The sequence below is a fragment of the Medicago sativa genome, chromosome 6, assembly GCF_051527215.1.
Source record: "Medicago sativa cultivar Bolivia chromosome 6, Bolivia_mono, whole genome shotgun sequence".
Lineage (NCBI taxonomy): Eukaryota > Viridiplantae > Streptophyta > Magnoliopsida > Fabales > Fabaceae > Medicago > Medicago sativa.
The window spans coordinates 41,844,368-41,859,973 of NC_140754.1; the positions used below are offsets into that span (position 1 = coordinate 41,844,368).

General features: G+C 37.1%; 1 protein-coding gene across 1 annotated transcript; it reads left to right on the forward strand.

Annotated features, from left to right (window-relative positions):
• Positions 1 to 6,690: 6,690 nt before the first annotated feature.
• LOC146915215 (uncharacterized) lies at positions 6,691 to 12,685 on the forward strand. Its single transcript, XM_085721283.1, has 3 exons — positions 6,691 to 6,699; positions 10,981 to 12,136; positions 12,373 to 12,685. Exons 1-3 carry the CDS (start codon positions 6,691 to 6,693, stop codon positions 12,405 to 12,407), a joined length of 1,200 nt encoding a protein of 399 aa, XP_085577409.1. The 3' UTR covers positions 12,408 to 12,685.
• Positions 12,686 to 15,606: the final 2,921 nt, after the last annotated feature.

Genomic DNA, 15,606 nt, shown 5'->3' on the forward strand with positions numbered 1-15,606 from the left:
ACCAATCCCTCTGCCACTGTTTCTGTAAATGCTGTAAACCATTGAAGCAACTCTACTTCTGTCAATACCAGACATGATAAAATCCTCAAGAGCAATTTCATGGTTGCTTAAAGGTTTTACATTACACTTTTCTTGTAGCTTCTGACATAAGAACCTGAGCTTATCTTCATAAGTTTTACAAATGAAGTAAAAGCCCCTAAGTCCTTCTTCAGAAGCTTTCAGATCCAATAGAGTTGATTTTTGCTGTTTTACTAAATCAGCATATTTTTCTTTTAAATCCTTCAACTCATTGGTTCTTACTTCAAAATGTGTAAGAAGTTCTTTAAGTGACTCAACAAGTTCATTTCTGGGAATCTTAGAGTATACCTCGTTTTCATCTTCAGAGTCTGAATCTGATCCAACTTCTGAAGTTGCTGTAGCTACTAACCCAACACCTACCTTTGCATCTTCATTAGCTTCCTCTTTATCAGACCAAGATTCACTTCCTAAATCATCCCAGGTTGCCATTAAACTCTGCTTAATCTGCTTCTTGAATTTTCTTGGTTTGAATGTTGACTTCCTTGACTTGTCCTTTGACTTTTCCTTCTGATGAGCAGGGCAATCAGCAATGAAATGTCCAGGCTTCTTACAGTTGAAACATCCCTTCTGATCTTCTCTCTTTGAGCTTCTGGAGTTACTCCTTCTGGTCAGAAACTTTCTGTTCTTCTTGGCCAGATACTGAAGTCTGTTGGAGAACATAGCCATCTCAACAACATCTTCTCCAGAGTCTGAACAAGATGGTTCTTCTTCTTCTTCAGATTCAACTACTTTGAGAGCTTTTGACGACTTGCCTTTGGATGGAAGAGCTATTGATTTACTCTTCTTAGTAGACTCATGATCATTAAGACTTAACTCATGAACTTTGAGAGAACTAACAAGATCTTCGACACTTAAAGTGTTCAAATATTTAGCTTCCTCAATGGCAGTCACCTTTGGTCTCTATTTAGCAGGCAAACTTCTAAGTATCTTGCTTACGTGATCAGAAGCAACATAACTCTTCTTCAGGATTTGTAGTCCAGAGACTAAGGTTTGAAACCTTAAGTACATCTCCTCAATAGTTTCATCATCCTTCATCTTGAACAACTCATACTGATGTACAAGCATAAGAGCCTTTGCTTCTTTGACCTTCTTGCTACCTTCATGGTTTGAACAGAGAGAAGCAAAAATAGCTTTAGCAGTGGACTTGTCACTCATCTTTATGTACTCTGCTTTAGGAATAGCAGTGACAAGTGCTCCTCTGATAATATGATGCTTCTTGTAGAGTTTCTTCTGAGCAGGAGTATGTTTCTTCTTCATCAATAACCAAGTCACCAACACCTTCTTCAAGTATGTCCCATAGTTCTTCATCTAAACTCATGACAAAACTGTATAAGTTGGTTTTCCACCAAGAAAATTCTTCAGAGTCTCCATTGAACTTAGGACTCTTTCCTACGCTGGATTTCTTGTTGTTGTCATAATCATATGCAACAGTAGTATGGTCAGGCCCAGATCCAGAGCCAGATGGTCCACTAGACATGTTTTTCTTAGATCTTTTTTCTGTTACACTGTTAAGTGTTAAGACAATAGACCAAGACTCTAGATACCAATTGAAGGTGAGAAAAAACACAAGAAGGGGGGTTGAATTGTGTTTTGAAAAATTCTTCGTTTCTCTTAAAAACTGAACACACTAGTCAGAAGCTAAGTGAGACAGCTTCTGAAGTGATAAACATAATCTAAACGCAGCGGATAAAAAACAGAGAGAGAGAAGAAGAAAGACACAAAGCAATTATACAGGTTCCTTCCACAAACCGGAAGTAGTGCTGTCCCCCTTGCACTTCCAAGGAGAGTTCACTAATATGTCATATCTGATTACAATTGCTCAAACACATATCAAGAGACTTCCTTTGCTCAAGCACACTTCGCAAGAGTGTTCCTATGCTCAAGAACACAATCAAGAGACTTCTATGCTCAAGCACAACTGCAAGAGACTTCTAAACAAACAAGATTACAAAAAATAATGTTTGAGGTTGAACACTTGATATACAATCAGAGGTGCTCACAATACAAATCATATACAGACTCTAAGACTTAAGAATTTTTAAGATAAGACTTTGAGAAACAGAAATTCTAAGTGAATGCAGAACAATTTCAGCAGAGGTTTGGCACTTGTAAAATGTAGTTGGGTCGTTCGTTCAGCATTACCAAATCTCTAAGTCTTCACTCCTTTATATAGAGGTGTGAAAGAGACGTTGTGAAATTGCCAGCACATCAAAGAGTCGTTGCTGAAGCTTGATCTTTCAACAATGATCTTTTGCTGATTTGGTTGTTGTCCTATGAATAACCAATTTGAAATCCATTCCCATTGTGAAGGAACATCTTTGCAGGCGTAGCCGTATTCTAGAGCTGTTTTCTTGTCTTGTAGCGTGGACAACTGCAGAGTAGTGGAGAAGGTGGTTGTCCAGTTTGTACAAAGTACAATGTCAACGCTATCGTTCCTTTTGCAACCAAAAAGCCTTCAAACACTTTTGAAATGACCGTTGCAAAGTTCCTCTAGTCTTCTACTGTCTTTAGATGAATTTCGATCTAAGAAACAACTCTTGAATCCTTGAATTTTGCAAATCCAATTGATCTTCAGCTTTTGGTGAAATGGCTTCTGATGAGGCTTCTTCTGATGACGTGGTGCTTCAGGACCTCTAGTCTTTAGGAGCACTAGTCTTCAGGAGCACTTTGACTTCAGGAGCGCTTTAGTCTTTAGTAGAACTTTTCCTTCAGGAGCGCTTTATTCTTCAGGAGCACTTTGCCTTCAGGAGCATTTAAGCTTCAATTTCATTGATTTCTTTAGCTCTTTATTTGCTCATTCAAAACCTTTGTATGATATAAATTTTTAACTATGGTCCTGTACACTTGAACAAATATTAGCTAGTCCAATTTACAATTTTTAATACCTTGTTATCATCAAAACTCTTTAAGGTTCATTGTTAAACACATTTTTTTCCAACATTACGGAGTTCAAAAAAATCCTTGATTACTTGGAGAATATTGAGGTGCAACTTAAGGATGAAGATAAAGCTATACTCTTGTTGTATGCTCTACCGAAATCTTTTGAATTGTTCAAAGATATCATGCTCTATGGCAAAGAAGGCATTGTTAACTTGGAAAAAGTTCAAGCAGCTTTGAGAACCAAGGAGTTGACCAAGTCCAAGGACTTGAGAATTCATGAAAACGGTGAAGGCCTAAGTGTCTCAAGAGGGAAAGGTGGAGGTAGAGGTAACCGGAGAAAGAGTGGTAAAAAGTCAACGTCTCAATGCTTTAACTCTCACAAGATGGGTCACTTCATGAAGGATTGTCCGGAGATTAATGGTAACTCCGCATCAATTATCTTTGAGGGTTATGAGGATGCGGATGCTCTGATGGTGTTGTGTTGTTTGGAGGATGAAGAAGGTGTTGTGTCTCGCCTTGGGAGTGATGCCTAGTGGAGCGGTGGTCGTCTGGAGAGACGTTAAACACTAAACATAAGCTTGGAGAGACGGTGGTAAGAATACTCATGATCAGTCTGGAAAGACGGAGGCAACAATACTCACGATCTACCTGTTGAGGTGGAGTTTCAAGGTTGAAGACATAGTGGGACGTACACATTTGCTAGTTGAGGTAGAGTACGATCAGCTTGAGGTGGAGTTGAACACACCAGTAATGGTATGACTATGGAGGACCTTGGGTGCTATGCTCTATGGTGAGCAAGGGATTTCTTCCTGAAGACGGAAGGCATTCCGGAGGTTGAAGAATGTATAGCACAACTTGCGTGATTACCCTAAAAAAAGGCCAAGGGTGATTGGATGCAAGGAGACATTCAAGGAAGCTGGAGATGTCATGTGTTGAAGATGTCATGGTGAATGCTTGTGGAACTACCTATAACTCCTAGTGTAGTTGGACTGCAATGACTCTTCGAGAGGACGGAAGATGTTCCGATGGCTGAAGAGGTTAAGGTGAATGCTTGAGGATCTACCTAAAATTCCTAGTGTAGTTGGACTGCAAGGACCTTCGAGAAGGCGGAAGACATTCCGATGGGTGAAGGGGTTAGGGTGTAAACCTGTGGAGCTACTTGGTGTAGTGGTAACCAAGGGAAAGAGCAGCATGGTGGTTGATGATAAATTGGCATCATCACTAATTTATAGTCAAGGTGGAGATTGTTGTGAAAGTGACTCAAAATTGGAGAAATTGAAGTTTGCTGAAGCTGTCAAAATCGGAGCACGATTCGAAAAATCGGAGTAAGATTTTTGGACCAGAATTGTCACTTCCCATTCGTAAAAAATCGGAGCACGATCTGGCAAAATCGGAGCACGATTTCACGCAGAAGAATAAAAATTAAACGTATTTTTATGGGCCTGATTTGGTTCCCATTTATGAGGGATGCTTTTACTATAAATATAGACATTGTATCAGTGTAAACCTTGAGATAGAGGGGGCTGAAACAAGGGTTTAGAAAGACAACAACAAAACTAGGGTTTGTATAGAGTTTGTCTCTTGGGAACAAACACTAGGGTTTGAGGGTTGATTTACCTTGGAAAACACTATTAGGATTGATTCTCTTGGTTACGGGAAAAGATTGGGGCTTTGGGTAGAATTAGGCAGGAGACTTATTCTTGTAACCCATTGATATCTCTTTCGTAAAGTTACTCATCATATAGTAAAACGGAGGGCTGCTCTCTCCCCCAGACTAGGTCAATTTGGACCGAACTGGGTCAACAAATTCTTTTGTGTTCTCTCTTCATTTTTCTCGTTGTTTTCTACTTTTGCTTGTGATTATAACTGTGCTCCACTTGTATTGGTTGCTTGACTATCCCTTGCTCCACACATCAAGTCTGTTATTGGTGTGTTTTCTCATTCAATTCACAACATTTTTCATGATGTATCTCGTACCCTTTGATTATTAATGATATGCAGTATTCATGTCATTGCTAAAAAAATGATTAAATAATGTTGTATGCATTATTGAAAAAATGTCATTCAATCCAGCAAAATACATAAAAAAAGTCTACACCATCACCAGAGTACATCCCAGAATATTTAAAAATAAAGCAATGTATAAAGGTGTTTTGCGTGAGAATGATCATTATCATGATCATGTTCTTAAAACTAGTCAGTGAGTTTTTTTTTGTTTTTCCTTTTAAGAAGAAACCATGCATGTCCGTAGGTATCAATTGGAAACAATGATCCTATACAAAATCTATTCTAACTTGGTCATGAGATGATACTATAAAAAGTATTTCATCCTGTCATTCTACAAAATTCAATATCAATTGCTTGGAGACCCAAATTCATTTATTGATTACAGTATTGTCTAATTAATTAAATTGGATGCTACTATGGGAAGTTCTAACATATTTGAAAGAAGGCTATGACATGATGAAGCATCGAACCTATAACATTACAAGCATAAACATTAGAACTTACAAGCATAACCATACCATATACTCTAAACATTAGAACTTACTGACCATAATAATACAAAGACATGCTCTAACCATGTATACAAAAAGATATTTAATAGTATCCTTCCTATAACAGAAGCATGTAAAAAAAGATAAGCTAAATTAGACCATGCAACTTACCATTTTTGATTTATTTTCATTCCTGAAATAGACTAATGAAGGTGAAGAAGCAGATTACAAGTCCACTAAGGAATTGTTTTGTGGGGATAATGATGAATTTACTTACCACTATATCACCTTCTTTTAACGCATACACACACCAATTTGGTTTAACTATTTCAGACCTCAATTCTGCATTTTATAAATCCCACTTTAAATGTGAAAACATACAATTCAATATGTCATTAGTAGCAACTATAATATTGTTAAGTCAAAAACATGGCCACTATTTGGTATTATAAAACATGTAAGAGTAGATATAATTAGTTGAACATAACTCTAAAGTCCATACTTGAGGATAAGAGCATTATTGTTTGAAGATAAGTAAATTACACTCCGGATAATTGGAGGCAAGTGAATCTTCATGAGGACGGAATTGATCACTCCGGGGAGCTGAAGAGGTAATGGTGTAGACTTGTGGAACAACCTAAAATTTCTAGTGTAGTTGGATACAAGGAACTTCAAGAGGGCAGAAGGAATTCCGAGGTTTGAAGAGGTAAAGGTTAAAACTTGTGGAACTACAAAGTGTAGTTGGATGCAAGGAATCAGACTTGGAAGCTTGTGGTACTACCGAGGGTGGTCAAATGCAAGTGGAGGTCAGTGAATGGATCAAGGTTCAAGCGGGGCTTTGGACTTGATTAGATTTGTCTTGAGGTGTAGTCAAGGCAAGGTTAAGGAGAAAGGTGGTTGATGGTTAAATTGGCATCACCACAAATTTAGAGTCAAGGTGGAGAATGTTGAAAATTGACTCTCCACTCATGTGTTTCCCATCCCCATGAATCTCTCCCCAAAATGCACCAATGCTTTCCCAAGAGCCCCCTATTTTGGTTCTCCAAGATTCACATCTTGAAGCTTTGAACCTTACCCATAGACCCTCAACCATTACTATCTAAATACCCTAAAAGTTCTCTCCTTTGGTTTCCATGTGATTCACCAAGCTTGCTTCAACAAATAGGTCATGGAGTGATTAAGTAGTGTTCATGATTTCGAGAAATAGTAGTACGATTTCTATCATTATACTACGATGGAGCAGGTAACAGTACAATATTGTGCCTTATCCATCTGAACTGTGCTACGATGCCATCGTACTACAATTTTTCCAGTAGCAACTAAATCTTGAACCATCCAAAATCGTACTACGATGCCCTGCAATCGTACTACGATTTTTCCAGAACATCAAAATCAAAATTTTGAGTCAACTTTCAACCGTATATGAGCAGAATATAGAACAAAAACAAACAAAAAGTGTGTTGGTGAAGCCATGTTATACTTGACATAGAAAAGAGTTTTTGGTTTTCTATTCTCAGGAAGAAAGTGTTTTTTTTTTCACGTTTGAATATGATTGTTATCAACTTATTGTTATTAGATTTATAGACCTTTGAAATTGACAAAAAATAACAACATCCTGTTATAATCCCATACTCTTCGATAATTCCAGTGGCAGTATTAAAAATGGTATAATAAAAATGGTATAATCATAGGGATGAAGATCATAGATGTAAGCAAGAGAGCAAGCAAGAGAGTATTCATGAGGAAGATACTCAAAGAAACTCATAGTAGAGTGAATAGATTTTTGATAAAAGATGATGAATGTGTACAATGGTGTTCCTATATATAGAGATTAGTTTGAGCAACTAACTCTAACTAACTTCTAACCAAGCTACTAACTCTAGTTTAGTTATCAACTAACTATAGTTGATTACTAACTCTAGTCTAACTACCTTAACTAACTCCATATAACTTCCAACTATTTTAACAGGCAGGATTATTCTGTAACAAACATTATAGGATAAGTGATAAGTGATTGCATATTTTAGAGAAGTTAGTTTGATTATTTTTTACTTTTCTTTTTGAGAAAGAAGAGAAGTTTTTGGTAGAATTCAAGTAACTAAGAACTATATATTTTTTTTTTTGGCAGAAGTCAAGTAACTACAATTCAGTTAAATCTAATGGTATTGGCTCATATTGTTCCCAATTTTTGTGGAATTCAGTTACTTTTTTTTTTTAAATTAAATCACAACAAGAAAAAACATTCTCAATAGTAATAGTTCTACACTTTTAAAAATTGGATCGATCATCGGGCCAACAAGGTTACCGTTTCTTTGGTCTAACCATTAGGTCAATGTTTGAATCACATGACAAAGCGAGGGCGGAGCTACTGCAGGGGACAATGTAGGCCATGGTCCTCCTCAACATTTCGAAACAAAATTTTATGTTAGCTGATATGGATTAAAAGCTTTAACATATGTTCATTAGTCTCCTCGTATTCAACTTGTGTGCAGTAATTGTTTTGCGTTTATTAGGTACTCCCTCCGTTTCAAAATGAGTGTCGCTTTAGCCAAAAAAATTGTTTCAAAATGAATGTCACTTTCAGTTTCCAATGCAATTATAACTTTTTCTTTTCAATTGTACCCTCCAATTAATACTCTGCACACTACTTCCAAAGTATTACTTTTAAAACTAAACAATAGTTAATTAAATAAGGATAATTTGGTAAAATAACCATTCTCTTTCTTTTAATCATTGCATTTCTTAATATGTGTGTAAACACCTAAAACAACACTCATTTTAAAATGGATGAAGTATTAAGTTTCGTTTAACATAAACAAGGTAGGGTAGGCGCATCTACTTTTGTATTATCGCAATTTTTGTTATGCATTTTACCAATGTTATAAAAAATGGTTTATAGGTGAAAAAACTTATAAAATACAGAAAAATGATTTCCATAACTAAAGGTTTATATGACATGCAGAGCAAAGAAAAAAAAAAAGAGCATTTCATAGAAAAACATAACTCTAACCAACCCATTAGAGTAAATTAATTTTTGTCATGCCTTAGAAATGCTTAACACCAACATGCAATTATAATTATAATTTTATACATAATTGCATCAGTGAACAACATAACTTGCTAGTGAAAGGAGAAATCATGTGCGTTGAGGGGAAAAAAAAAGATGGATCTGAAGATGGTATGTCTCATTGGACTTTGTGCTTGAAACCAGTTGGTGGATCGACCTGCCACTCGATGAGTTCTTTCTCCGGCCTATGGTAGACAATCTTACTCAGATTCTGAAAGACAATCATAACGGATGTAAATTTAACAAAGGAAGATGCAAATCGATCACAGAAAGCATAAAAATGGAAATAAAGTAACAAAATTGAGCTGTTGTTGCAGGTGCTTCATGCGAATCCCGAGAATCATTAGTTCACGCATGTTTGAGACAATAACAACAATGAAATAGATTAATAAGAGAGGGTGCATGTACTTGTCTATATTCTTTCACTTTACCTTGTAACTCGTAAGTCTAACAACAAGATCAATCATTTTTAGCTCAACAGATATGACTTCAAACTAGCAAAAACAACAACATTGTAACAGAACCAGATTTGAAACCACATTGAAATGTCATAGTCAATATAGAAAACAACATAATATTTTGATTAATAGGGAAGCTAAAACCAACTTAACACTAATTGTTCTATTGGCAACACATGGACCAGCCTGCTTGAAGAAATCCAATGAATTCGTCAACCTGATACGAGCACAAAAAAGATCATAAGTTTATATGTTAAGAATTTAAAAACAAAGCAACATAAAAACTAATCTGATGTCATGTACAATATTAGAAACATGAGTATGTTAATGAAATTGTTGTGGTGTCTAAATCTCTTAGTGGTCCTAGACGTTTAGCCCATTGTTGCTTCGGGTGATCCTCGAACTCCCCAACAATTGTAACATCTAAACACATGCCATCAAGTTGCAGCAATTCAAGTTAAACAACTAAAATAGGTTTCATATTGAGCAACTTACCATTAGTCTCTGTACTTGATGATTGGCTCCCTTGAAGATATTGCAAACATAACACTTATGACATGTTTCTCATCATAAATTATCTTATTCATATAACTCTAATGAAGCCAATTGATTGTCACAAACATATGAACGAACAATGTTATGATAATTCTAATTTAATATCATAATACATGATGATGATTTCAATAATGTCATGAATGGTGTATCGAGTCTCGTTTGATTTGAATCCCTTTAACATGACAATTATCCCACCACCAACTCCTATAAGAGAAGCTAATATATGGCAATAATAGATTGAACAAAGCTGGATAATAGTTCAAGTGTGATAACTCTTGTCACACGCGAACAATTGTCCAACTTTGTTCTATGTATTTTTACCAACTATTAGGTTAATTTACATGAGTTAGTGGTGGAATAATTGGTATGCTAAATGATTCAAATCACCCGATTCAATACACCAATCATGGCATTATTGGAATCATCCTCAAGTGTTATACCCCAAACCACGATGTTCATGACTTCGTAAAAATGTTGTTATTCAATAAAACATCTAACATTAAAATTTGGAAAATGCTTAATAGTACGATAGGCGTCGAACGAAATTATACTGTGGCTTCTCCCTAGTTAACAAATTATCTTCAATATGTTTTTCAAACTGGTTCATTGTAAAAGACCAAGAAATTGACTTTTAACTAAGTAACACCTCGTTTTACGAATCTTGCCAAACTTTATTGTTCAAGGCATGCATCATAAGCTTTATTGGGGGATATTTCTATAAGTTTCTTGTCTTTTTTATTTATTTAATTTGATTTATGTTGTTTTATATGGAAAATGAGCAATAGTTGTGACCGAGTCGTCCGTACTACATAACACCTCTCTTAAAATTTATAGAAAAAGAGAAAAAAAGCATAATCAATATTTTTTATAGGGCTGCTAACTTTACTTTCACTTAATAACCTAATAATTTAGCAACCTACATCCTTTTGTTTCCTATCAAAAATTCAAGGCATAAATGTGTGGTACAAGTGTAATTTACTTATCTTTAAACAATAATGTCTCTTTACTCTCATTTAGTTTCATTACTTCAATGTCTTAATTAATGTATGAACGTACAGTACTTGAGCATATTAACCTTGTTTTACAATTGGTTTTTAGTAATAACATGCATTACTTTTTTACGAGCCTTTTTTAATATTCAGTTGTCTTCAAGATATTAAAAAGATTATTGTGCATGCTTATAACATCAAGCCTTGTTATAAAAAAATGTTTAGTGCTTTAATTAGTTTAAAAAAATAGTGTAATATCGCAGTTGAGTAGATTTTTTTGGTCAAAGAGCTATGAAGTATGTACATTTTTTGGTTTAGGCATGTCTTCGTGTCGGATTTGTGTTGTGTCCAACACGACACCTACACATATAAATACAGTAAATAATGTGATATTCTTAAATTATTAGTAGAGTCGGCGTGTCTTCTTTTATTGAATGGTGGAGGGGTCCTAGTAGGATACGGTGGCCACTACCAACGTGAAATCCATCATTCCAATCACGTTGGACAACGATTCAAGCCTCTATATATCATGGTCTGCCTTATTTCAAGTTCAAGCTTGTGTTCATAACGTGCTTGATCATATCATCACTCCCACTGATGAAAAAGAAAGACAAACAGCAGAAGCAACAAAGAAAAATGACCCCGGTCTCTGGAAACATCTCGATGCGGTCATTTTACAGTGGATGTATGCCACCGTAACCCAGGATATTCTCAGTTCCATTCTGGTAATCAATGATACTGCTGAAAATTGTTGGAAAAGAATTGCTGCTATGTTTCAAGATAACAAGCATTCGAGAGCAGTCCACCTCGAACATCAATTCACCAACACGAATTTGGAAGATTTTCCGTCTACCAAAGCCTATTGCAATCGTCTCAAATTACTCGCCGATCAACTTGCAAATGTTGATTCTCCAGTGAACAACACTCGCCTTGTGTTGAAAATGATTTCTGGACTCACCGACTCATACGCAGGATTCGTCACATACATTCAGCAACACGATCCCTTGCCGACATTTGAAACGGCGAAATCTCGGTTGGAACTAGAAGAATCAACCATGGCTCAACGTGTTGCACGCGAATCCAGCCACTCCTCATCTCAGGAAGCCTTGCTAATGAAATCACAAGATGAAAATTCATTTTCTTCCATCTCTCCTACTACCAATCATGTGCGTGCTGCCAACAACAACAACAGCAGCAGCAGCAATACTCACGGTAACCACAATAATCGAGGACGGAACCGCGGTAAGGGGAGATACTCCGGCAGAGGCAGCCGCAACTACAACGGCGGAAATGGATGGCAGCAATCAGGCGGTGGTGGACGCGGTCAAAATTCCTACTGGCAACAGCAACAACAGGCCCCTTGGCAGTGGCCACCGTATCCTACTAGGACCCCTCCACCATGCCCTTATCCAACTTTTTGGAATAGGCCTAATGCGAACCCAAAAACTCAACAAAATGGTATTCTTGGACCTAAGCCACCAGCTGCATTTACTGCAACTGGACCAAGTCCAACAGATATTGAAGCTGCTCTCCACACTCTCCATCTCGCTCAGTCTGACCCATCTTGGTACATGGACACCGGAGCAACATCTCACATGACATCCACACATGGTAATCTCTCATCTTATTTTAATTTGAGCAAAAATTATAGTATTATCGTAGGAAATGGTCATTCAGTTCCTATTCATGGTTTTGGAAATGCTAACTTAACCCCGCCTCACCCTCCATTAGCTTTATCAAATGTCCTCCATGCACCAAAATTAATTAAAAATTTAATCTCTGTTCGTAAATTCACTACCGATAACCAAGTGTCTGTTGAATTTGATCCATTTGGTTTTTCTGTGAAGGATTTTCAGACGGGGATGGTTCTAATGAGATGTGAGAGTCAAGGCCAACTATATCCCATCACCAACACAACCACAAATAAAAACAAATTTCCTTCCGAGTTTGCAGCTCTATCTACTTCTGTTTGGCACGACCGTCTAGGTCACCCAGGAGCATCTATTTTAGAATCTCTTCGGAAAAATAAAATGATTGATTGTATTGCTACTTCAAAGTCAAATTCAAGTTTTTGTCATTCATTTCCTCTTGGTAAACATATTAAAATGCCATTTGTTAATTCAGATAACTCTACTCTTATGCCATTCGATATTTTACACAGTGATGTGTGGACTTCTCCCGTATTGAGTACTTCCGGTCATAAATATTATGTGCTTTATTTAGACAACCATTCGAATTTTTTGTGGACTTTTCCAATTTCACACAAATCTCAAGTGTTTTCAACTTTTGAAAAATTAAGAGCATATATTAAAACTCATTTTCATAGGGAAGTTAAAAATATTCAGTGTGATAATGGTAGAGAATATGTCAATGGCAATTTTCAAAAACTCTGTCAAGCAAATGGAATTTCATTTCGTTTCTCGTGTCCTTGTACTTCATCTCAAAATGGCAAAGCTGAACAAAAAATCCGATCCATTAATAATATAATTCGGACTTTACTAGTTCATGCTTCTCTACCTCCAAAATTTTGGCACCATGCCTTACAAATGGCAACTTATCTATTGAATATTTTACCAAACAAAAACTTGAATTATCAATCACCTCTCAAAATTCTGTTTCAAAAAGACCCGTCCTATTCTCATCTACGAGTATTTGGGTGTTTATGTTACCCACTTTTTCCATCACCTACTATAAACAAACTCCAACCTCGTTCCACCCCATGTGCCTTTTTAGGATATCCTTCCAATCATCGCGGATACAAATGTTATGATTTATCACAAAATAAAATCATTCTTTGCCGCCATGTGATATTCAATGAATTAGAATTCCCCTTCTCTAAGCTGCACACTCTCAATCAAACCAATTATCAATTTCTTGATGATGAAGTATCACCTTACATAAACCACTTCATCACACAAACTAGCCCAGGTCCAAGGACACCAAACATCACACAACAAAACTCTCAACCACCTACTCAACTAGGACCGACCTCAACCCCCCAATCAGACCAATCTACCTCTCAACCGGACCAAATTTTGCCTTCCACATCTACTCCACAAAATATACCACTTCCTGCTATTTACCAACCTACCATTAGTGAAGAAAACAAACCAGTTACGAGGAGCCAGCATGGCATTTTTAAACCCAACCAAAAATACATCAATCTCCACACCGAAGTCACAAAATCTCCTCTCCCTCGTAACCCTGTGTTAGCACTAAAAGACCCGAATTGGAAAATGGCTATGGATGATGAATACAATGCTCTAATTCAAAATAAGACGTGGGATTTAGTACCCCGTCCACCTAATGCAAATGTTATTCGTTCTATGTGGATTTTTAGGCATAAAGAAAAATCTGATGGTTCTTTTGAGAGGCATAAAGCCCGACTTGTAGGTAACGGTGCAGGTCAACAGGATGGCATAGATTGTGGAGAGACCTTTAGTCCAGTTGTCAAACCAGCCACCATCCGAACAGTACTCAGTATTTCCTTATCTAAAGCATGGAAAATTCATCAGTTAGACGTCAAGAATGCTTTCCTACATGGTGAACTCAAAGAAACAGTGTATATGCATCAACCTTTGGGCTTTAAGGATCCAAATCTTCCTCATCATGTCTGCCGTCTGCGAAAATCTTTGTATGGGCTCAAGCAAGCTCCAAGAGCATGGTACAAACGGTTTGCAGATTATGTATATTCTATCGGATTCTCTCAAAGCAAGTCAGACAACTCTCTTTTCATCTACCGAAAAGATACACACATGGCCTATCTTCTTCTTTATGTGGACGACATCATTCTCACTACTTCTTCTAATAATCTTCGCAAGTCTATAATATCACGACTCAGCTCTGAATTTGCTATGAAAGACTTGGGACCACTGAGTTATTTTTTGGGTATTGCAGTTACTCGACATAATGGTGGTTTGTTCCTATCTCAGAAAAAGTATGCAGATGAAATTCTTGAGCGAGCAGGTATGTCATCATGCAAATCATGTCCCACTCCGGTTGACACTAAACCAAAGCTTAGTGTCAAGACTAGCACTCCCTATGAAGACCCATCATTATACCGTAGCCTTGCTGGTGCTCTCCAATACCTCACCTTCACGAGACCCGACATCACATATGCGGTACAACAGATATGTCTTTTTATGCATGACCCCATGGACGATCACATGCACTCTCTTCGACGCATTTTGCGTTATATTCAGGGAACTAGTCACTATGGTTTACATCTTTATCCATCATCCACTACATCGTTGATCTCTTACACAGATGCTGATTGGGGAGGATGTCCCGACACTAGACGATCTACCTCTGGTTATTGTGTTTTTCTTGGAGACAACTTACTATCATGGTCGTCCAAACGTCAACCCACATTGTCTCGATCCAGTGCTGAAGCTGAATATCGTGGAGTTGCCAATGTCGTCTCTGAGTCATGCTGGTTACGTAACCTACTTCTTGAACTTCACTGTCCGATACACAAAGCTACTATGGTGTACTGTGATAACGTTAGTGCCATATATCTTTCCGGTAATCCTGTTCAACATCAACGTACAAAACATGTCGAGATGGACATTCACTTTGTACGTGAAAAGGTAGCTCGTGGACAGATACGTGTCTTGCATGTTCCCTCGCGCTATCAAATTGCGGATATATTCACCAAGGGTCTTCCCCTAATACTCTTTCAAGACTTTCGAGACAGTTTAAGCGTACGCCAACCTCCCGCTTCAACTGCGGGGGTGTGACAAAATGACATAACAACACTAATGGCTTGACAGCACATAAAGGCATAACAGCACCAATGGCATGACAAAACATAATGAGTATAAGAGCACTCACCTTGACAGCACATAACAACACTCGTGGCATAACATAACAGAGTGGCATGACAGCACCAATTCTCTTTGATGAAATATATAATTAGTTTTCCCATGATGCAAATTGTAATTCATGTGTATATATATTAGCTTTCAGTGATCAATAAAAGCATCGAAACATATTTTATTATATTATTCTTCGCTCAATTTGTTATACATGCTTGTTCTTTGATAATTCCAGTGGCGGAATTATTTCGTAACAAACATTAT